Source organism: Protopterus annectens, chromosome 6.part0 (assembly GCF_019279795.1).
Source record: "Protopterus annectens isolate FY-2018-M chromosome 6.part0, PAN1.0, whole genome shotgun sequence".
NCBI classification, from domain to species: Eukaryota; Metazoa; Chordata; order Ceratodontiformes; family Protopteridae; genus Protopterus; species Protopterus annectens.
This window is the reverse complement of record NC_056737.1, coordinates 601902029-601925795: the sequence shown is the minus strand read 5'-3', so window position 1 is coordinate 601925795 and position 23767 is coordinate 601902029. Positions and strand designations below refer to the sequence as shown.

The 23767-nt window shown below is 41.7% G+C and overlaps 1 protein-coding gene across 3 annotated transcripts in view; it reads left to right on the top strand.

Annotated features, from left to right (window-relative positions):
* The window catches only part of TOGARAM1 (TOG array regulator of axonemal microtubules 1), a 1826974-nt gene that overhangs the window by 964914 nt on the left and 838293 nt on the right, over positions 1 to 23767 (top strand). For 2 of the 3 annotated variants that reach the window (XM_044074274.1, XM_044074273.1), the window contains exon 11: positions 12334 to 12499. In XM_044074274.1, the coding sequence (XP_043930209.1) occupies positions 12334 to 12499 (166 nt within the window). The remainder of the gene's footprint in view (positions 1 to 12333; positions 12500 to 23767) is intronic. The other variant, XM_044074275.1, reaches the window with a different exon arrangement.

The window sequence follows — 23767 nt, the reverse complement described above, 5'->3', positions numbered from 1 at the left end:
CATGTGGTACATAAACAAGCAGGGAGACACACATTCCTACCCCCTCTGCAGACAAGCCATGACTTTGTGAGACACAGCATTGACTTATCAAGTTCACCTGCAAGCACAATTCCTGCCAGGAAAGATAAATACTCTGGCAGACAAACTAGGCAGAAACCTCATGGATCCCCATGAGTGGAAACTGTATCCACAAGTTTTCATCATGATAAGGAAATGGGGATGTCCAGACCTAGATCTGTTTGCCTCCCCTCACAACTGCCAACTACAGAGATTCTGCACAAGGACTTATCAAAAGCAAGCATGGAAAGTGGATGCCTTATCCTTCAGCTGGAAAAACCTAACAGTATATGCCTTTCCTCCACTGCATCTCCTCCCCAAGGTACTCCTAAAGGTCAGACAAGAGAAGCTAAAAATGATACTGGCCATGCCAGCACTGGTACCCAATCCTAAAGAACTTGTCTCAGGGTCCAGCCTGGACATTGCCTCAAATTCCTCACTTACTGACCCAACAAAACAATCAGATCCTGCACAGCCAACTCAGGACCTTAAATCTGGCAGCATAGCAGATAATGTAGCCATTCAGAACACTCCTCTCTCCAAAGCTGTGATGGATGTTATTTTGGAGGCCAGGAGGCCCAGTACCAGAAAATCTTATGCAGAAAAATGGAAGAGATTCTGTGCTTGGAACCAGGCACAAGGAATTGACACGTTTGTTGCAAACATTCCTCAGATTTTACAATACTTAACTGAGATGCTGGACACAGGCCTATCCTTTTCATCAATTAAGATCCATGCCTCTTCCATTTCAGCCCATTACAATATGGAACCACCTATCTTTTCTCATTCTTTAATAAGGCAGTACCTCAGAGGGGCCAAAAACATAAGACCTCCAAGGAGAGCACCAATACCTGCATGGGACCTCAATTATGTCTTGGGAAAACTCACAATGCCTCCTTTTGAGCCAGCCTCAACAGCTTATATAAAATTCTTATCCTGGAAAACAGCTCTGCTCCTAGCAATAACCTCTGCAAGATGAGTCTCGGCATTACAGGCACTCATGGCTGTGGAACCTTTTATCATTTTCCATCCAGACAGGGTTTCTCTGAGGACAAACCTGACATTTATGCCTAAGGTGGTGTCCAGTGTGGCCCTTAACCAAACCATTCACTTGCCTAACTTTTATCCAAACCCACAGAACAAGGGTGAGAGTGAGAGACTTCTGCATTCTTTGGACATACACAGACAGCTACACTTCTACTTGGACAGAGCTAAAGCTTTCAGAAAGACTGAGCAACTTTTAGTGGCATATGCTGCAGGATCACAAGGAAAGGCTATCTCAAAACAGACTATTTCAAAATGGATAGGCCATTGCATTCATTTCTGCTATTCACAACATGGCAAATCAGTGCCTAAGAACATTAGGCCACATTCAACCAGAGCAGCAGCCTTCCTCAGAGGAGTACCAACCAAAGACATCTTAGAGGCTGCAACTTGAAGTTCGGTGGACACCTTTACAAAGCACTACCACTTACCTCTCTACTCTAAATCCAGAGCAGGCTTTGCCACTGCAGTTCTGCAGGGCCTCATAGCCTCTGCTAATCCTATTTAGCCCCAGCCACCCATCCTCAGCTTTGAGATTCAACCCAAGAGTAATGACTGCAACAGTGAAACACGATGAACATAGTACAGTTGTATACCTACCATAAATGTAGATGTTCGAGTGTATTCACTGTTGCAGTCCAGGTTACCTTCCCACCATCCCCCTTTCTTTTGCTGGGTCTTATCTGTACTTCTCTATTCTATACAACCTATGTGGTGTATTTGCTTGTAGATGAAGGAAATGATTACCTTAGTGCATGCATGTTTATTGGCATAATTTTTAGCCTACCCTTTTGGGGGCACCTGACATCTGGGGCAAGAAAAACTGAAGAAAATGGCGTCAGCTGCATCTTTTATACCCCTGGCACACTGACATTAGGGAAGAGGCGACAGCAACCCACGCGGGACCAAGACTTTGGAATTCAGGCCGACTGCGGGTAGCCTGCCAGCAGGATAACCCAAGAGTAATGACTGCAACAGTGAATACACTCGAACATCTACATTTATGGTAGGTACAAAACTGTACTTTCTGCTGAGTCAGCGTAGCAGGAGCATTTCTTTATGAATGGAGAATACTATATAATTTCATCAGCGGCACCCATTTGTTTCCACTTATATGTATTATTAGCATTGATATTTTGCAATAACACTGGTCTTGTACGAACTGACCATTTGCTCAGGTCTGCTAGATTGTCTTACTGTAACACATCAGTAGCTTTAGTGGTGTTAATTGTACCGTGCCAGATTTTTCAGTTATGGACATTGAAATTGCTTTATCAGCATAAGCAGTATGATTAGATACTAACTTGATTTCAGGGCTGTATGGTTTAATGTTGCTCCTTGTTTAGGTGTATAGTGTGTTTAATGCATCTCCTCTAAACATTCCTGTGTCTGTTTTTAGTACCACTATTATGCAAGGATATGATGGGGGTTCACACCTGTGGTTAGTTGGGCAAGCAGCAGCTCAATTCAGTCATGTTTTTGGACCAGTATAGCATTGTATTAGTGCTTTAAAAACATTGAAACATCTTCTCCATATATTTTATTCAGAGCTGAGGGGGATCAAAATGTATGAAAGGCACTGTAGACTTTAATAGCTAGAGTGATTACTACGGTTCTGAACTATGTTTCTGTGACTGCATATATGTGTGTGAATTTTCTAGGGTAAGGAGTGCTTCCAGGTAATACATTTTTTTTATATTTAAACTACTAGCATTGAGAAGCAGCACCTTTAGGTATTGCTGACTGATTTTTATTATGTTGGCGGGCTTAACTTGGCATATCCTAAAAAAGGCACTATGGTGACAAAGTTTTTGTCAATATTCAGAAGCCAAGTGGTGATAAGTGCAAACCATCTCTTGGAAAGCATAGTGGCTTGTCGGTTATGTCTACCCAAGCTGTCAGAGATTGAATCCCCTTGTTGTGACACCAGAAACTAAGCAATTTGTTGAAGTAGGTCATTTTTGCTGGTCCTGTCGTATAATCATTGCTGAAGGTAGGATGTGACTCGAGGCTAGATTCATACCCACCTGGGACACGTATTCAGAGAGCTCCATGTCCCTCTTCATATAGTCCAGTGAGGTATCATGGACTATGACCGTCATATTGGTTCTTGTGTTTTAAAGCCACAAGTGCGTGTGTGTGTATGTGAATACAAGCACAAGCAAGGGGCAAGTGTGTGTGTGTGTGTGTGTGTGTGTGTGTGAATGCAAGCAAGGGGCAAGTGTGTGTGTGTGTGTGTGTGTGTGTGTGTGTGTGTGTGTGTGTGTGTGTGTGTGTGTGTGTGTGTGAATGCAAGCAAGTGTGTGTGTGTGTGTGTGTGTGTGTGTGTGTGTGCAAGCAAGGGGCAAGTGTGTGTGTGTGTGTGTGTGTGTGTGTGTGTGTGTGTGTGTGTGTGTGTGTGTGTGTGTGTGTGTGTGTGTGTGTGCACGAATGCAAGTGTGTGTGTGTGTGTGAATGCAAGCAAAGGGCAAGTGTGTGGGCGTGTGCGTGTGTGTGAGTGTGTGAAGCAAGGGGCAAGTGTGTGTGTGTAAATACAAGCAAGGGGCAAGTGTGTGTGTGTGTGTGTGTGTGTGTGTGTGTGTGTGTGTGTGTGTGTGTGTGTGTGTGTGTGTGTGAATACAAGCAAGGGGCAAGTGTGTGTGTGTGTGTGTGTGTGTGTGTGTGTGTGTGTGTGTGTGTGTGTCTGAATACAAGCAAGGGTGTGTGTGTGTGTGTGTGTGTGTGTGTGTGTGTGTGTGTGTGTGTGTGTGTGAATGCAAGCAAGGGGCAAGTGTGTGTGTGTATGTGTATGAATGCTTACTAAGCTGGGCATTAATCCCTACGTCACTCGATGGGTTGCCAACTGGCTTACTGACAGAACCCACGCAGTAAAAGTAGCCCACTCCAAATCCAGCTTCTGACAAGTCAGAGTACCTCAGGGGTCAGTCCTGGGACCGCTCTTGTTTGGCATCTACTTCTCTGAAGTACAGGCCAACAATAAGGGATTCTGGCTAACAAAGTTCACAGATGACTGCAAACTGGGAGCCATTATTGAATCCCCAAATGTTGTGGATGCTCTAGAAAAGGGCCTTACATAAACAGATACTTGGTGTCAGAGCCATGGGCTCAAGCTCAGTGCCAAGAAATGTATAGTTATCCCCTTTGGGAAAAAACATGTACCCATTCTGGGGCATGCTACACTTAAAGAAATCCCAATCCCTCAGAGCTACACGCTCCAGGGATCTAAACCTTATCACAATAAACAAATGCTGGAGGGATAGGTTCTTGACTCAGAGACTGCCCAGACTCTGGAATAGACTGCCCATACATGTCAAGCAGACCGCCTCTTTAGCCCTCTTCAAACAGAACATTGATGATTGGATGGGAGAAAGAAATTAACCCCGGGGATCACGTCATTCACCCTGCTAGACAGGAGTCCAGGGTAGAAAATAGTGTGGAAGTAATAGCCTGGGAATTGTTATGGCTAGGCTTGTATAAGCCCTAGGGCCGATAGCCTAGTACCAACCTATGAACCTATAGTTAACAGACTGCTATCAGAAGGAAGAAGCACTTGGGTCATTTTAGCTGTTGCCAAACAAACTTTGTGTCTGTGTGATAAGGGGCAAGTGTGTGTGCATCTGTGTGATAAGGGCAAGTGTGTGCACATTTGTGTGATAAAGGGCACTCTGCCAGTATCTGCTGAATTTTACAAAACCACTTTTATCTCTAAAGCTGTCCCAGCACAATCTGGTAGTTAGATGTAACTTTAAATACACTATACTGGTATGTTCTTCATATACTGAATTGATAAAGTCTGTTTTGTGATTTATGATTTAGTGTTGAATTGTCACTTAATTCCATTAGGTACTGGTGTGCCTTTGCTGGGTAATTTTTTTCCCTGTGGTTGTGGAACTGTGTAGTTATAAAGACAGGAAGAATTTGATTGTCCCCAGGTGGTGTGGAAATGGTTGCTTAACCCTCCCCTCAAAACAGTGACACCTTTAGTTTTGCAGCCATGTTTGGATAGATTTGGATCAGGGTGATTGCAGTTTATAGGTCTCCTTTTTGCTGCGATTTATGTAAGACCCCTAAAGTGGGAAGGATGATATTTTAAAAATAAAACGTCCTTCATGAAAGGTCTGAGGTGGAAGATTGTGTATGTGGTTATGCTGATAAGAACTGGAAATTCCTGTGTTAACACTAATGTACAGTAGACAGTTTATTGGACTGTGCTGTAGAAGCTGAATCTGTGGACAGGTTTACTGGGCTGTGTAAAGTAGGGCTCAGTAGTGTTGCATTAAAGTACTTTAATAATGTTGTAGGTGGAAAACTGTTCAGTGGGTGCATTTCATGTAAAATTTGAATGGAGCGGCTTGATGTGTAAGATCTGTATAGGCATGTGTTTCTGTTTCTGATGTCTGCACAGCCAAAGTGCATAATTACTCGTGCATTCCATGGACGAAGGCCTGGGGTCATTCTTGGTGTTGCCAAACAAACTTGTGGTTATGTGTGTGAAACGGTGAGTGTGTGAGTTGAGTGAGTGTGGTGTGTGAGTTGAGTGAGTGTGGTGTGTGAGTTGAGTGAGTGTGGGGGTGAGTGTGGGGGTGATTGAGGGTGAGTGAGTGAGTGAGTGAGTGTGGTGTGTGGGTGGGTGAGTGTGGGTGAGTGAGTAGGTGAGTGTGGTGGGTGGTGTGTGAGTGTAGTGAGTGAGTGTGGGTGGTGAGTGAGTGAGTGGGTGTGGGTGGTGAGTGTGGGTGAGTGAGTGTGGGTGGGTGAGTGTGGTGGGTGAGTGAGCGGTTGAGTGTGGGTGAGTGGTTGAGTGTGGGTGAGTGAGTTGGTGTGGGTGAGTGTGGTGGGTGAGTGAGTGGTTGAGTGTGGGTGGGTGAGTTGAATGTGGGTGTGTGAGTTGAATGTTGGTGAATGAGTGAGGGTGGTGAGTGAGTGTGGGTGAGTGTGGGTGGGTGAGTGAGTGTGGTGGGTGGTGAGTGAGTGTGGGTGAGCGAATGTGGATGAGTGAGTGAATTGTGGTGGGTGAGGGTGAGTGTGGTGAGTGAGTGTGGGTGGGTGAGTATGGTTGGTGAGTGGGTGTGGTGGGTGAGTGAGTGAGTGTGGTGAGTGAGTGTGGGTGAGTGAGATGTGGTGGATGAGGGTGTGTGGTGAGTGAGTGTGGTGAGTGTGGGTGGTGCGTGAGTGTGGATGAGTGAGTTGAGTGTGGGTGAGCGTGAGTGTGGTGAGTGAGGTGTCTGAGTGAGTGGTGAGTGAGAGTGAGTGTGGTAGGTGGTGAGTGGTGAGTGAGTGTGAGAGAGTGTGGTGGGTGAGTGAGTGAGTTGAGTGTGGGTGAGTGTGGTGAAGTGATTGGGTGAGTGTGGTGAGGTGAGTGGGTGAGTGAGTGAGTGTGGGTGAATGAGTAAGTGTGGGTGAGTCTCATTTTTGGATGTAATTTCTAAATTTTGTAAACTTTGTTTTTGTATTGTCATATTGCTTTACATTGCCCTACCAATATGTGACAAAGTACAGGCAGAAGCACAGTAGCAGCTGCAAAAACTAAGAGCATAAATTTGCAATAACCATACGTTTACATTAATTGCATGTTTTTGCATAAGAAGCAGATGTCTGTCACAATTAACCAACAACACTACATCAGATTATAAAAAGTATGCAATACTGTAATTTTTTAAATTATGTCTTAAAAAAGCATGTTGGTGCTGTCATGCAAGTCTGTAAAATATTTCATGTTTATAGTGTGTCATTTGTTAGCTATTTAATCAAACGGGATGGAAAAATAAGTGGGAGTTTGATGCTTTGCAAAACCATGATTATTCCCAGTGCTATGTAGCTTGATTCTAAATTTGACAGGAGGAGTGCAACAAAAAAAGTGTCCCACTGTAAGGAGGGAAAGGCTGACAAGAAAACAGTACATTACTCTGTTCACCTGCTGTGAGCTGTCAATCACATGCAGACAATGGGTCAAATTACCCTTAGCTCTTTGACAGCTAGGGAAGGTAGGTGTGAAGTGGGAGGGGAGATGCCTTGAAGAACTAGATTTCAGCCTTCACAAAAGAAAGCAAGTTAGCATTTCTAAGAAACAAAAGCAATGAAATGCACTTTTCAGTTCTGTTCTGTAGCATTTGCACTGCTTGTGTTTGAAGTAGTCACTGAAAAAGGATAACATTTTAACCAAAAGTAGGGGACTTTTAAGACAGCAGTGAATGCCTGTTAAGTCATTGAAGTGACAGCAGCTTAAGGGAAAATGTGGCAGATCTGATGCAATTTTTGGAGACAATGCATTCTGGGATACTTAGAGGCAGAGTAAACAGTCTGAATTATTTCAAAATGCCAGCCCCCATGTGGTCAGAGTCAGAAATTGCATATAAAAATATCTAAAAAGCTCTAAATAGTCCCAGAGTGCTGTTAAAATGTAGGAAACACCAAACCATGATGAAATAAATATGTTCTTTGAGTCTGAGGGTGCGGTTGTCCTTTAAGTTACATTGTCAAAGTGGTTGACAAACTGCATTTCCTTCATTTACACTAAACTGGGTGTTACTCTTCCACATTCCTTGAAAGCTGATTCCACTAGATCCATGGTGACTTCCACAGTTTTTAAGTCAAGAATGTCCATGGATGATATAGGTGCAGCAGCAATTTGGGCTACTCCTCATACCTTTGTAACTCATTACAAATTGGATCTAGTCTCCAGAGGCAGGGCATCATTTGGTTATGTGGTGCTCTGGAATATCCTTCCTTGAATCCACCCTGGACAAAAGGTAGTTAGGGACACTGTCCCATTTGACGTTAGAATGAAAACTGACATCATCAGATAAAGAAGTTATGTACTTAGCATAATGTTCCAATTGTGTTGACCATTTTCATTCTTCCTCAACTTCCCTCCCACCAACCCCCATCCTAACGCTTCTGGAGGAACAAGTGTTTACAGGATTCCTGTATATTGTTGTTTATGCATTACTTCTGGATATGGCTTCTAAATTAACTATTTCATCTTTATTCTCTATTGAGCAGTAAACAAGATCTGAGGCAGTTGAGGGAAGTGCATTATGGTAAGGGAGAAGCTCAAGAGATTTGGTTACCATGAGCTTTAGCAATGGCCAGGTCGGATCCGACGGTTTGGATCTGAACCCACTTGCTGAGGAAGAATGAAAATGGGCAACGCAGATGGAATGTTATGGTAAGAACATAACTTCTTACTGGTCTGCTTTTTTTAAGATAGCTTGCAGGTTCACTGCTAAGGAGGAGGAGTATCACTTTTCCTCTTGTTAAACAGATTGGTGTCCATTCGGGATGAGCATATAAGAAGCTCTTACCAAGATTAAATCTTCATGTAAAGATGTTAATGCAGTTAGCTAGATGTTAGGTACTGCATCTGGGCCTGGACATTTCCATTTAGGAGCTTTTTTAATTTTGTTTCACTTTCACTGGCCATTACTTTATCCTAGTTCATATCATGTACATTTGAACCTCTTACAGTTTCTTTTACTTCTTCTATCCATTCATCACGTTTAATATGTTTCTTTTTCTGTCCATCCAGCATCTTTATTATATTCTACAGGATCTTCATAGATATGTCCCTAAAATGTGTCTAGTTCTTCTTTTTTGGTGGTATTTCCATTCCTTTTGCTTTGTTTCCCAATTCTCTATAAAATATTTTGGGTCATCAATGAATTGCTTATATTGTACTTTTCCTTTATATTTATCTGCATATCTTACAAGTTTTTTTTGCCTGTGCCGATATGTTTAGTTAATTATTTACAGTAGTGTATGATAGATCCTGATCCATTATAATACTGCGCATTGCTTTTATCACGTCCATCTTTCTGAGTATTTTTGTTGATCTGTTCCCTCTTCTATACTCTTGTAACAGTGACACTTCTTGTCTTAATTGCTTTATAGTAGTAATGCTACATGTTGCTTTTATCACGTCTGTCTTTCCAAGTGTTTTAGTTGATCTCTTCCCTCTTCTATACTCTTCTAATATTAACACGTCTTGTCTTAATTGTTTTATAGTTTTCTTTATCTTCCATGATGACATTTGATTTCTTCCCTTTCTTTATCTAATTGCACTGTATTTTTGTGTTAAGACTTTATTTGTTATTAATTTAGCTGCGCAGTAATATATCCTATTTAGTTCTGTTTTGTCACATGAATTTCTGTTAATAGTCTTGATTACTGTGTTCATTTGTTTTATCAGACTTCTAACATTTTGGGTCTTACTGACTTTCTGCAATCTATTTCTTTCATTAATCTTAATATGTCTATCCATCTCTGTTAAATCAAGCAATTCTTCCCTTAGATTATTTTCTTCTAAACTGAGGGCACATTCTTTGCTCTCCATTTCCTGAAGGCATTCTACAGCTAGTTCCAGAACATCTTCCTGTGACATATTCTCTTCAGCTGCATCTTGCATCATCCTTTTCTCTTTCATATAGGAATTCACTGGCCTATCACTCTGCAACATTGACTGCATCACAGTTGCCACGGTTTCCTTTTCTTTCTCTTGCTGTGCAACTCCAGCTGAACGTTTGAGCTGGTTTCCTACTGAAGGCTGCATAGTATCTCTATGTGGCAGCTGATCAGATGCTTTCTGTTCCACCTGTTTTTCCTTAATATGGGGACTCCCTGTTCCATCATGCTGTGATGTTGGATTTTCTACACTAAATCCTTCACTTCTTAGATAATCCATGACTTCAGTTTCTATTTCTTCAACTTGGCAAAAAACAAAGGTCCAATCAGCATAGGTTTAGGCAAGAAATAAAATCTTTTAATTTACTTGGTAAGCACTTTCACGCCAAGTCGGAGCTTCATCAGACCATAAAAGCAAAGAATAAAATAAAGTCTTGACTAAATAATGTGATTCCTTTAAAATTGGCTTTGAGATCATGGGATTTGTTTCACTGATTGTTTTATTAGATTCATAAGAGATGTTTTAACTAAAGCCCCGGTGGTGCAGCGGTTAGCGTTGTCGCCTCACAGCAAGAGGTTCTCCCATTCGATTCTCGGCTGTAGCGCCTTCTGTTTGGAGTCTGCATGTCCTCCCCATGGTCGAGTGACGTTAAAGACATGCAGGTAGGTGCGTGCATGAATGGGCATGCCTTCTTTGAAGGTTGGGCGTCAGGCTGCCAACTCGGTACCATAAAAATCTACTGCCAATCATTAGCGGACGGTTGTTCAGCTGTGGCGATCCCTAACCAGGAAAAGCCGAAAGACTTTCATTAGAGATGTTTTAGCTAGAATAAAATGTATTTTATTGTGTGCTTTTATGGTTTGATAAAGCAGCAACTTGGTGTGAAAGCACTTTCCAAGTAAATTAAAAGGTTTTATTTCTTGCCTAAAATTGTGTTGACTGGATCTTTGTTTTTTGTCATTTTACTGTTATTTGTTGGGCTTGTCTTTACCCACATAGCTGATCTCTTTGCAGTATTTCTTTAATTTCTCCATTGCTTATCCTCTTTTCTACTTTCCCCTTTACTTTCTTATTTTTTGCATTGTAAAATTTTCCATATCCAGATTCCTTTGCCTTTGTTTCTCTTCTAATATCATTGGTGCTTTTTTTTTTGTATTGGTTAGTTTTGCTTTCTCCATTGCATAAATGTTGCGCCATATTAAATCTTTTTCTTTCTCATGTCGATGTTTCTTTTTTATGCCTCTCAAAAATCTGTAGATTTTGTTGTTTATATTTTCGCACTTCCTCAGTAGCTTCTTTTTCCAAACAGGCCAAGGTTTCTTGGTTTATATAATGTTTTTTTCATGAATCTGTTGTATTAATGAAAACAAATTTGCATTTGAAGCTTTTGACAGTTTTTCTTGTAAATTTTTTTTTATTTCCTCTAATTTCTGTCTTACTCTTTTTAAATCTCTTCTATCCAGAAATTCTGAGCTTCTTTCATAATAGTAACAATACAAGATTTTTTTCTTATCTTCAGTAGTCCATTCTATCATCTTTATGGCTCGTTTTGGCCTGTCAATTTTTGTGGACTACAATTTTATTTCTACAATGTAGAAGGCCATCCTTCCCTTGAAGTTGGCCTAATCCCATTGTAGGAATGTTTTTATGTCTTGAGGATTCTACACTGTCATTTTTCTAGTCCTGGCACCAGTGTGCCTATCAGGATTGGGCAGCTTTTGTTCAGGGACTTGTGCACCCAGCTGTCTTTTATATTTGTAATCTACTTCTATCCATGATATATGCTGTATAAAATATAGTCTATATATTTGTGTCATGTAAAAACAGGGTCCAACTCATGAAGGTACTCACTAAGACTTGAGGATGAATTCACTTCCAGCAATACTACTCTCCTCTACTTGCTGATTTTGTCATCTTTCCATCCAGACCCCCGTTGCCTGTGTGGTGTAATAGATGATGAGAAAAATACAAGGAAGAAGCAATCCTATATTTTAGAAAAAGCCAAATTGAAACAGGCTCAGGCATAAACCAAATGCAATAATTTGTAAATGATGTTTTCTCCTCATGTCATATTCTCTTACTGTTGGATAGGAAGTGACTTTATGAACAGACCCCCCCCCCCCCGAGGTGTACTGTATGAGTCATACTTATTGAAAGATACACCATCTAAAATTGTAGGTGAAATAACTTTAAACGTTCATTTTTGCACTAGAGCAAGTTCCTTTGACCCCCCATAGATGGGACTTTACCACTGCCCCCCTTATATCCCCTTGGATATATATATACATGCTATCTGTATAGTTGTACAATACTGGGGAAAAGAGAAAAAGGTTCTCAAGTGTGAAACATGGCTCACAAAAATGTGATCTTACAGTAGAGGAGATACATACATGGCTATACAAAACATTTTTAGGAATTAAAAGTTTCATTGAGCTTGACTGCATTCTTCAAATCACAGCTCTTTCTCTAGCATCTTCTTGTACTAGGATATGGATTGCAGTAAGTTTTTAAAATTAAATTGACACTGTCATAATTTAAAATATGATACCTCTTTGCTGTCGCTTTTTGTTAGTAGTTGAAAAGCCATTGAGAAACCTTTTAATCATGTGAAAAAGATTGTATAAGGAATGTAAAACCCTTTCAAATGTGAAATTTTGCAAAACAAAACTACAGAGGTGTTGTAGAAAGACACTAGTTTTCAGACTAAGGTACTATATAAAGCAGATGTAAGCTTTCTGTTTTTATATCATTTGATATAGTTTTCAGAATCAAGTCTTATATAAAATAATTATAAACTTCTTGTATACATATATTTCAATGTACTTCATGCACAGATTAAATTTACCTTATCAAAGTCTGCTCAGGAGAAGATGAGACAAAAGAAGAAGGAGGACAAAGAAATGAGCGTTAAAGAACAGCAAGAGAGTAAGGAAGATGAAAAGAAGCAGCATCACCTGAGAGAAAGGTTGAAGAATATAGACACAGAAAAGGTGACAGAAGGTAATGTGTATGTCCAGGTTAACAGCAACTTACTTGTTTCCGTTACTTTAAGTGCAAACACAAATATGTGACAAATACTTCATTCATTTATTTATTGAATTTCTTAACCAGTATAGAGCAGTGATCACTTCTGACTAATCTCAGTCTCATACTGGGTTCAGTAATATGACCGCTCTTGCAAAGTAACAAAACCATGGATTTACCATGAATAAAATACAAAGAAAGTGACTGCAAAAGTACATAAACCAGTAAAGTAAGAGGATAAAAATTAAACTGGTATCAGTATACATTAAAGTACATAACTTGCTTTACACGTATGAAGATAAAAGTAATGTATATAAACTTTGTGTAGAGAAGTCTGAAGTGGGAAACTTGAAGCAGTGGAAACTAGTGGAGGAGAGGTAATAGCTGATTTAGGTTATATAATCTGTTGGGTGGCAGGAACATTTAACTTGATTAAGTTGATGAGATTTTAGCAGTCTCCATGGAATGTGGGGTAAAATGAAGTGTCTTTAAGTTTGGGTAGGATGGACTCCCATAATTTGAGACGAAAAATTGGGAATGCATGGTTACTGTTCACCATTTCAGCTTCACCACTGAATATTTCAGTAAAAGTTAGCATATTACAACAGACAATAAGAAATGAGTGGAAAACTGTTCTCTGTGAAGTGTTTTCTTAAGAGAATAATATTAAACCTAGGCTCTAAAGATGTTTGTAAGTTGACATTCTGTCAGGGTGGCATCATTTTGGTTGACTAGCACTGGAGAAGTCAAGTAAGTCTTCAGATTTAGAAGAAAGTAAAATCAGGGTCTATTTTGAGAAACTCCTATGTATTATGAGTGCATGTCCCATCTAAAAGAAGACATTTTTACCTGCAGAATGGAGGAAGCAACTGTTTTTATACTTGGTGGCTTTGCAGTTGCCCACCTCTACTGCAAATTTGATCTGGGACACTCCTCCCAGTCTAGTGTCATTACCATAGTCTACCTAATCCAGGGAAAACATTTGAGAAGGCCAACCCACTTAGTTTCTGCTCCTCCTTTCCCCTTTCCACTTTACAAAAACAAAAAAACAAAAAGCATTTTTCTAAGCTTGTTTCCTGCCTTTTCTGTAAGTCGCCTAGTCCAGATACAGATTTGCTGTATCCAGGACTGTTTGTAAGCTTCTGAGCCCCCAAGCCTTTGTGTGTTGGAGGGAAGCCTTCTAGCTTAATTTTGTTTCTTAGAACTAGCCAGTTTTCTAGTTTCAGCACTCAGATCTGTTTCTTTGAGCTCAGCACTTGTTCAGAACTCATTGTAAGCACTAAATAAGCTACAAATTACGAACAGCACTCAACTTTCCCTCACTTGTCTAGAGGAAAACAGTTTTTAGTACTTAATAAATAAGCACCTATCCAGGCATGTCTAAGGGTCAGCTCCTGGTGTTTTCTCCTATCTACCTGATGAATCTGGGCATCTTGGGGCAATTACCTCATGCACACAGACAAACCTCACCTCCTACCACCCAACACTACAACCTGTGAGAGATGCACTTATATAGCCAAACTGGAAGCAAAGCTCTCTTCACCCAAGACTGTACTAGACAGTCAAGAGGAGAAGGTAAACACTTGCACCACACCACACTCATCACATAGTCCCCCAAAACACACACATAGAAACACAAAACACACACCTACATTCCCGGATGCTCTCAATAAAAATTTACCCAAGCAACAGGGACCTCCAAAGCAGAAACGCAAACAACCTCCACCCCCCAACATAGCCCACAAACTCAGTGTGCCACTCAACCACAGCCCATAAGGCATAACAACGTACCCAATACTCTAGTCATAGGTGACTCTATAGTCAGGTACACTGATGTTCCATTCATCAGGCTAAACAAGGAGAAAGTTACTGTCAGCTGCCAGGATCCACCACATAACGCACGCACTCAGGTCACTCCACAACAAGTACAAATATGACTCTGTCATTGTCCATGTTGGTGTGAATGACCTGAGATGTACCTCCCTGGGCTACATGAAAAGAGACATGGAGGAGCTGTCCAATCTTGTAGCCCAGGCAGGTATGACCCTAGCCCTGAGTAGCATCCTGCCGTCACCCAGAATGATGCCACAGTACAAGGACAAAATGATTGACTTCAACAATTGGCTAAGCTTCTGGTGTCATTCTAAGGGGATCCAGTATCTGTCTGCCTGGGATGACATGATCGACAAACCACGATGCTTTGCCAGAGATGGCCTGCACCTGTCACCCTTGGGATTCCGGATAATGGCTAAGGCTCTTGCCACCCCTATAGTGTCTTTTTTAGGCAAGGTTCAAATGACAAATTCACCACTGTAACAGGTGCAAGCAAGCAAAATCTGAGGGTAATGCTACTTAATGCTAGAAATCTAAACCTCAAAATGCAGTCACTCAAGGCACTCCTTAAAATGGAGAACATCGACATCTGTGCAGTGACAGAGACCTGGTTCAAGGCTCCAGAGAGCACCCCTGCATTACCATTCTATAATTCATACCACAAACCAGTGACCACCAAAATTCTTTTATTACTCCTGATGTCATGGCTGCAAGCCTTCAAGGAAGATATAAACATGAATATAATTTAGTAAATTCTGAAACGGATATAATAGTTGTTTTAGTGATATTGTGATTAATTTAGTAAAATACTACTGGAATTATTTGCAATCTAAAAAAGAAATGTATCCATGGCGTCCCAAGTAACTTAAAGTGTCTTACAGGGTGGGGAGAAGTTTGAAAAATATGCTAGTTAAAGGTAAATTCATCATGCCCCCAGTTAATTTAGATTTTATTATTCCCTATGTAGATACTCAGGTGTGTGGAAAGTGCAAAGCTTGTAAATATGTTACAAATAGTTTTGAATATATTAATGGAAGGAAATTTAATGTTAAAGGTAGTTTTAAATGTAGTACAGAAGGCATTATTTATGCCTTGAAGTGCCCTTGTGGCAAGTTTTATATTGGACAAACAGAGAGAGCTTTTAAAGTAAGACTGTTGGAACATATTAGAGACATAATTAATGTTAAAGAATCTAGTTCAGTGGCAGTGCATTTTCAGAATGAACATCAAAGTTCTGCAAAAGGTTTGCAGGGCACAGTTTTAGAAAGAATTGATAAGGTTCCAGGGCCGGTGTTAGCATTTTGGGGGTCCCCAGCAAATGTCAAGTCGGGCCCCTGAGGCACTTTCAGTCCAAGTATCACCCTGTCACTACCACTCCTCCTAAGCAGCCTCTTATTTCATGTTGCAAACTTTTAGGAGTGGTACAGATCAACTGACCCGTAGCTACAATGTTCTTACAATACAACAGCCCTATGTACCAAACTATGTTGGTCCATATCACAAAGGGACATTCACAGTTACTGGCATTAAGTTGCAACAATTATACATTACAATTCCTCAATGTACAGGACTGGGCTTAGGCAAAATGGTGCCCTAGGCACTGCTTACTGATGTTCTTCGTCTCACATTGCTGCAGTCATAACCTGGGGGTAGTCCGCTGTCCTCGGTCGGCCCGAATACCAAAGAGCTAGGCTGGCGTCGGTCATTGTCACCTAGAGCTGACGTCAGTACATAGTAGTACTTAAGCGCATGACCGACGCCATATCCCCAGTCTTTCTTGCCGCGTGGTCCGAAGCAGAAGCAGCGTTTGCAAGTGCCGTTCGGCGTTCTGAAATTTTCATTTATCGAGTTTCAGACCGAAGACCAAGTTGGGCTAAGTACCCCGTTGGGGAAATTTTTGTCTTTTCTTGCCTCAGTTATCCGGATGTCAGAAAAAGTTAATAATTGTATTTCTTGTGGGAAACAGATACCTCATAGGGATTATCATTCTTTCTGTATTCCTTGTTTGGGGCCTGAGCACGACGTGGTCGGGTGTCGCTTTGTGCTAGATTTAATAAGCGCACCATTAAACGAAGATTAGACTGTGCCAGGCTTGTTTTGGTAAACGGTGTAACTATAACATGCCGTCGGATCCTCCGGCGCCGCTACCGCTAAAAGCGTAAGGAAAAACTTTAAGGTCTAAACGGATGAGTCGTCCATTGCAGGCGCCGGTTCTGAGCCTCGGTTGAATCTGTGGATCCTGCCGAGGGTTCACTGAATCCCAGGGGAGCCTTTACTTTACAGGAGTTGGCCTCTCAGGAGTTAGGCCAGGCTGAGGGTGCTTCTCAGGTGTCTGTAGTTCCAGCTTTACAAAGGTTATTAGGCCTTCTACTTCAGTGGCTAAAGGCCATGCTAAGGCCAAACCTTGTCTTGTTGGCCCTGGTCATAGTTCTAGCTCTCCAGCCCCTGTTCCTAAAAGCATATGTTGAAAATGGCAGAGGACTTGATTACTTTGATCAGGGTTCTATGCCCCCCAGAGAAGAGGCCTAGGGTGGAGGCAGATTTAGAGGAATGGATCATTCCTCTGACTACTCTGAATCCTCAGCTGAAGAAATTCAGGATTTCCTTCCTATTCAGATTCAGATGCAGAGGACTCCTGTCCGTCTGCTTCTCCTCCAGAGGATTTTTCTTTTCTGAGACTTTACATTCCATGAGGGAACATTTCAAGTGGGAAGGTCAAGATTTTTCAGATTCTTGGAAAAGGCTTAGGGAATTTTTGTTTCTGCCACAACATAGGCCCTTGGCTATTCCTCCTGTCTTAGATGTTGTTCAGGATGTTTTTTCTGAATCTTCCCTTAATCCTGATTCTTTGCCTCCGGCCCCTGTTAAGCCAGACAGGTATTACAGAGTTCCAGAAGCACATAAGTATTTGTACAAGAGTCCTAGAGCTGATCCGGAAACTATTATTCAAGGTCCGAAGGGTGTTAGGGCCTCTGTGGCTAAGAATCCAGTTCCTTTGGATAAGGATTCTAGAGCGTTAGATAGGTGGGGGGAAAAAAGTGTACACCTCCTCTACGTTAGCTGTGAGGGCTTTGAATTGCCAATTTCATATGCTGAAGTATCAGAATTTTTTGTTAGGCCAATTGAAATCTAAGGTGGATGCTTTATCTGAGGGTATAGAGTGTAAGGAGCTCCAGGAGTTGGTTCATGCATCAGATCAAGTTGGCAAACATTCTTTGCAGTGTGGTTTTGATGCTCTTCAGGCTTCATCCAGGGTGACTGCTACAGGTTCAGTTATTCGTAGACATGCCTGGCTTAAGGATCAAAATTTGTCAGAACATGTTAAGGCTCGGATTTTGGATGCTCCTCTTCAATCTGAAGTACTTTTTGGCCCTCCTGTGGAATCAGTTTTGAAAAAGATGGAAGATAAGGCTAAGTCTATGCAGACGGTCAAGGATTTTATGCAGGTGCAGCCCCCTAAGTTTAGTAGGAATTGGCCTGCTAGAGGATGGTCTTATCCTTCTTCGGATTATCAGTCTAAGGGCAGGTCTAGACGTGGTAGAGGCAGGGCTCACGCTCAGGGTTCCTTCAGGCCTAGGACTTGGAGCTCCCCTGCACAGTCTTCTGGGGATGGTAGGGGTCAGCCCTTTCGTAAGCAGACCCAATGACCTGTATCTTCCGCTGCCAGACCCTTCTTTACTGGCAGCTCCTCTAGGAGGAAAGTTGGGACTTTTCAAACAAAACTGGAATTTGGTCACCCAGGACCAATGGGTGTTGGATGTAATAAATCAAGGTTACAAGTTTTTTTTTCACACTTTTCCTCCTTTCAAAGGCATGCCGGATGTGCCTCCTCAGCAAAGGCTGGAGGCTCAGGAGCAAATTTCTCTGCTTTTGCAGATGGAGGCAATTCAGGTGGTCCCTCCGTCAGAAGTAGGCCTAGGATTTTATTCCCGTCTATTCCTAGTGCCAAAGAAAGGAAACACTTGGAGGCCAGTTCTGGATTTGTCCATTCTCAATACCTACCTAGACATTCCAAAGTTCAAGATGTTAACATTACAACAGCTTCTGCCTATGCTAGGCAAAGATCACTGGATGGTAACCCTGGATCTCAAAGAGGCCTGTCTTCGCATCCCTATCAGGCCCAGTTGCAGGAGATTCCTGAGATTTCAGGCTGGTACTTCACATTATCAGTTCTCTGCATTGCCCTTTGGTTTATCTACTGCACCCAGAGTATTCACAAAAGTTCTGGCTCCTTTGATTGCTTTCTTCAGACAGAGAGGAATACAAATTTACCCTTATGTGGACAATTGCCTGATTCTTGCTCAAAACAAAGACATATTACTACAACATCTCAAGTATGTAATGGCAGTTTTAAGGTGCCTAGGGTATTCTGTGAACGAAATAAAGTCCAGTCTAGTACCCTCTCAGGACATGTGCTTTCTGGGTGTGAGACTGAAGACAGCTTCTCAGATGGCATTTCTGACCCCGGACAAACAAAGAACTCTTCATCTTTACTTCCAGCAGTTATCAGTAATGTCCAGGCCGACTGCAAGGACAGTCCTTCAAGCCTTGGGGTTCATGGCATCTTGCATTCTAGTACTTCCCAATGCCAAACTGCATATGAGGAAGCTACAATGGTATCTCAAAAGTGTGTGGACTCAACACTGCCACGGTTTGGACACTGTCATTCGGATTATACCTTGCATCCAGAAGGAATTCTTGTGGTGGGCTCAGGAATGTCACCTAAACAAGGGACTCTCTGTGACCCGACCAGAGGCGAGTCAGATTCTAACGACGGATGCCTCGGACTTGGCTTGGGGAGCACACTTCAATGGGAAATGGATACAAGACATGTGGCCTCCCAAGCTATTACATTTGCATATCAACATGAAGGTGATGTTAGCAGTTCAATTTGCCTTGATGGCCTTCAAGGACTTGCTTCAGCCGGGACAGGTGTTGATTCAAACAGACAACACAACAGTCATGTGGTACATCAACAAGCAGGGGGGAACCCATTCCTACCCTCTTTGCAGGCAAGCAATGATTTTGTGGGAGACTGCTCTGAGTTTTCGAATCAATCTTCAAGCACGGTTTCTGCCAGGAGCTCAGAACTCCCTAGCAGATTTATTGAGCAGGCAAATTGTGGATCCCCACGAGTGGAAACTGGACCCTCAGGTTTTCAAACAATTGACTGTGGCTTGGGGAACTCCAGACATAGATCTGTTCGCTTCTCCACTGAATTTTCAACTTCCAAAATTTTGCACAAAGATGTTCCACCCAGATTCTTGGAAAGTGGATGCTCTATCTTTCAGTTGGAACAACCTTCACGTTTATGCTTTTCCTCCTCTGCCTCTTCTCCCCAAGGTACTCTTGAAAGTCAGACAGGACAAGCCTTGCATGATTCTAATAGCACCAGATTGGCCACGTCAGCATTGGTATCCTCTGCTGAGGAGTTTAATCCAGGAGCCTCCTTGGCTTCTGCCACAGGTTCCTCATTTGTTGTCCCAGTCAAACAATCATTTTCTCAATGTTCGGGGGCAGTCCCTCCATCTGACAGCCTGGCGTATTCTGTGATGGAGCCGGTGGGGTCTCAGCTTCCTCAACAGGTTTTGAATGTCATTTTGGAAGCCAGGCGGCCTAGCACTAGAAAAGTTTATGCTGATAAATGGAAGAGATATTTTCTTTGGAGCACTGCAAAGGGTTTTGATGTTTCAGTGCCTAATTTGAGTTTTGCATTACAGTATCTTACTGAATTACTGGACAAGGGTTTGTCATTCTCTTCTGTGAAGGTTCATGCTGCAGCCATTTCTGCTCACTATGATTGTGACCCTCCTTTATTTTCTCATCCTTTGTTCAAACACTTTCTTAGAGGGGCAAAGAATATAAGACCTCCACGTAGAGCTCCTACTCCTTCCTGGGATCTCAATTTTGTTTTGGAGAAACTTACTTTACCTCCTTTTGAACCTGCAGCTACGTCTGAACTGAAGTTTTTGTCTTGGAAGACTGCTTTTTTGTTGGCCATTACTTCTGCTAGGAGGGTACCTGAATTGCAGGCTCTCATGGCAGTTGAACCCTTTTTGATATTTCATAAGGATAGAGTTTCTTTGCGAACTAACCCTACTTTTATGCCTAAAGTGGTTTCTAATGTGGCCTTGAACCAGTCTATTCATTTGCCTACTTTTTATGCTGATCCCCAAAATAAAGGGGAAAAAGTCTTGCATTCTTTGGATATCCACAGGCAGTTACGTTACTATTTGAGCAGAACTAAGGAGTTCAGACAGACTCAACAGTTATTTGTTTCCTTTGCTTTGAGTTCACAAGGAAAGCTGTTTCAAAGCAGACTATTTCAAAGTGGATTGGTCATTGTATTGCTTTTTGTTATTCTCATCATGGGAAGGATGTTACTGCTGGGATCAGACCTCATTCTACTAGGGCTACTGCCACTTCTACTGCTTTTCTAAGGGGTGTAGCTACTAAGGATATTTTGGAGGCAGCTACTTGGAGTTCAGTACACACTTTTACTAAGCATTACCATCTCCCTCTTTATTCCAAGTCCAGGGCTGGGTTTGCCACTGCAGTTTTACAGGGCATGTTAGCAGCTCCTAATGCTTTGTAGTTTGCCAGCCTCCCTTTTCCTTTGCTTTGGGATTCTACCCACAGGTTATGACTGCAGCAATGTGAGACGAAGAACATAGTACAGTTTGGTACCTACCATAAATGTAGATGTTCGAGGATCCACATTGCTGCAGTCCAATTATCCCTCCCTCCTTCCCCTCTATAGTTGTGGTTGCTGGGTTTCTTTTTGGGATACTCTTTAGTTCCACTCTGATGGTTGTTGGGCTTTTACTACTTTAGTTCTGGCCTTCATTTTTAGGCCTTCTGACATCTGGGGCAAGAAAGACTGAGGATATGGCGTCGGTCATGCGCTTAAGTACTACTACGTACTGACGTCAGCTCTAGGCGACAATGACCGACGCCAGCCTAGCTCTTTGGTATTCGGGCCGACCGAGGACAGCGGACTACCCCCAGGTTATGACTGCAGCAATGTGGATCCTCGAACATCTACATTTATGGTAGGTACAAAACTGTACTTTTCAGCCCACCCCCACCCCACCCCACATGCGCACTCACACACCCTCCAGTGCTGACTCTGTTTCCTCCCGTCTTGGGCTCCCCATACTGTGCACATTACTTTTTTCTTCCTTTTCTCACATTTTGCCGTACTCTTTAGCTTTCTCAAGAAGCCATAACTTCGTATGTGGTCTGGTGTGCATTTTAAAGTTTTTTTTTTTTTTTTTATACAGCCTTTTCATCCAATGATGGCTTGAACAGAAATTATGACTAAGGAAAGAAATTAAGTGTTGTTGTTCGGCTTTAGTTTTCCCTGGCATCCTTGCAACACACCTTTATTGACCAAGACAACACAGGTTCATAGGTAAGTTTTAGGCTGGCTGCCCTTGTGGGCCCTTTGAGGCTTAGCCAGTTTCCCTTCCAAATGTGAAAATCAAACCCTGTACCCTGTGTCTGTGAGGCAAACACCTTAACTATTATACCAACCCCCAACCCCAAAAAATAAAACCAGTAAAAACATTTAAGAAATAACTCAGTTAAGCTGGTGTCTTCTGAAATCATAGAGGTTATAGATGCTCTGGGATGCATTTTAGAGGTTTTCCCCAACATTTTAATCCAATGGTGGCATAAACAAAAGTCATGAGTAAGAAAAGAATTTCAGTCTTTTTTTTTTAAGACCTAAATTCTGCCCAATACTTAATGTCCAAATCTGACAAAATAGTAGCTGACAATTAACTAACAAGACAACTGTTGTGAGGATACATAGTTCCTGTCTGGGAATACTGCCTGCCTGTCTAACCTTCCAAAAAAAAAAAAAAAAGACTCCCTGCCTACACATTCCTCTGGTGTTAGAGTGGGATGAAAGCAGAAGTTCAAATTGCTGCAGTCGTGTATTATAAGTGACTGCTGATGTACATATACATGCTTCCTCACTCCTCAGCCCTAACCCCCAAAGGCATCCAGCTATATACATGCCTGATGTGTGATTGTGAGAAAAGTGAAAAAATAATGATTACAGTAATGAATTCTATGTTGATGCTGCTAGGCAGTATAGTGGTCCTACACAAGCTGTACTAACCTTCTTTGTACACCTCTGAGGTCTTTGAGAAAAATAAAATAAACAATGACCACATTGTCCTCAGCCCAAGCACAAGCTATAATGACCTCCTCTCCACACCTCTATGGTTTAACTGTGATGAAAATTAAAGGAACAATAACACAATCCCCAGCCACCCCCCCCCCCTATAACCTGCAACAACTTTCTGTACACACAGGCACACACATCTCAATAGGGATGTTTTTAGAATGGGTACAGCTGAGTGCAGAGACCATTATTAGCTTTATCCTAACAGGGTTATATCAGGCTAAAGGCTATAATCAGAAAATTCATACCTTTCTTTCTGCTCATTTTCCACAACCAACAGCAGCTTTTGTAGGAAACCCACACTGTCAAGGATGATTAAGGGGGCCTCGCCGTATCCATTTATACAGTCTGGGAGTGAGGCCACTAGACTCCTAAAAGATCAGTCTGAATGTTCTGTGATATATTTTATGCCTTAGTTTTGAAATGTAATTACTTTTTAGTGGCACTTTTTTATTGATGCCCAAAAGAATAATGTATGCGTCCTGACATTATTGGGTGTGTGCACAGATAATAATCTGTGATATTTTTTACTTACACACACACAAGCATTAAGACACAGCAATACTAGTTATTTTTTTATTTCAGTAAATAGCAATACATTAAGCAACACTGGTACTGCCACACAACAGTAGGGGTAAGTCATTTTATTTATCTCATTGAGTAGTAATGCATACCTGTCACTGTTCCTGATTTCAGAGACATTCACTGATTTTGCCTAATAATTTTGCTTTGTCCTTTGTAAAAAGTTTGATTTGCTGGTAAATCATTCAGGACTACAGACAGTCAGTAAATCCAGACATCAGATTTTTATACTTCCCACTGTCCAAAAATGCATGTTGATGCAAAAGGTGTTATTCTACCGAATTAGAGTTAATATTTAACACATTTTCCTGATTTTGAGCCTTTATTCTGCTAATATTTTTGGCATTATCCAGATTTCTTCAGTAAAGAAGTTGAGATATGTAGAATCTGGTGTTCTGTCAGTATTTATAAAACTCCCTGAAAGAGAAAACCATCCCGCACTGAGATCAATCAGTCTGGGCTTTGATCCCTGTAGTGCTTACCTTGCTCATACTCATTATCAGCTTTAACCTAACAGGACCATATCACAGTCCTGTTCAGCTTAAAGAGCATAATCATGAAATTAATAAATTTTTTCCTCATTTTTTCACAATCATCAGCAGCCTTTGTGGTGTTTCCACACAGTCAAGAATGAT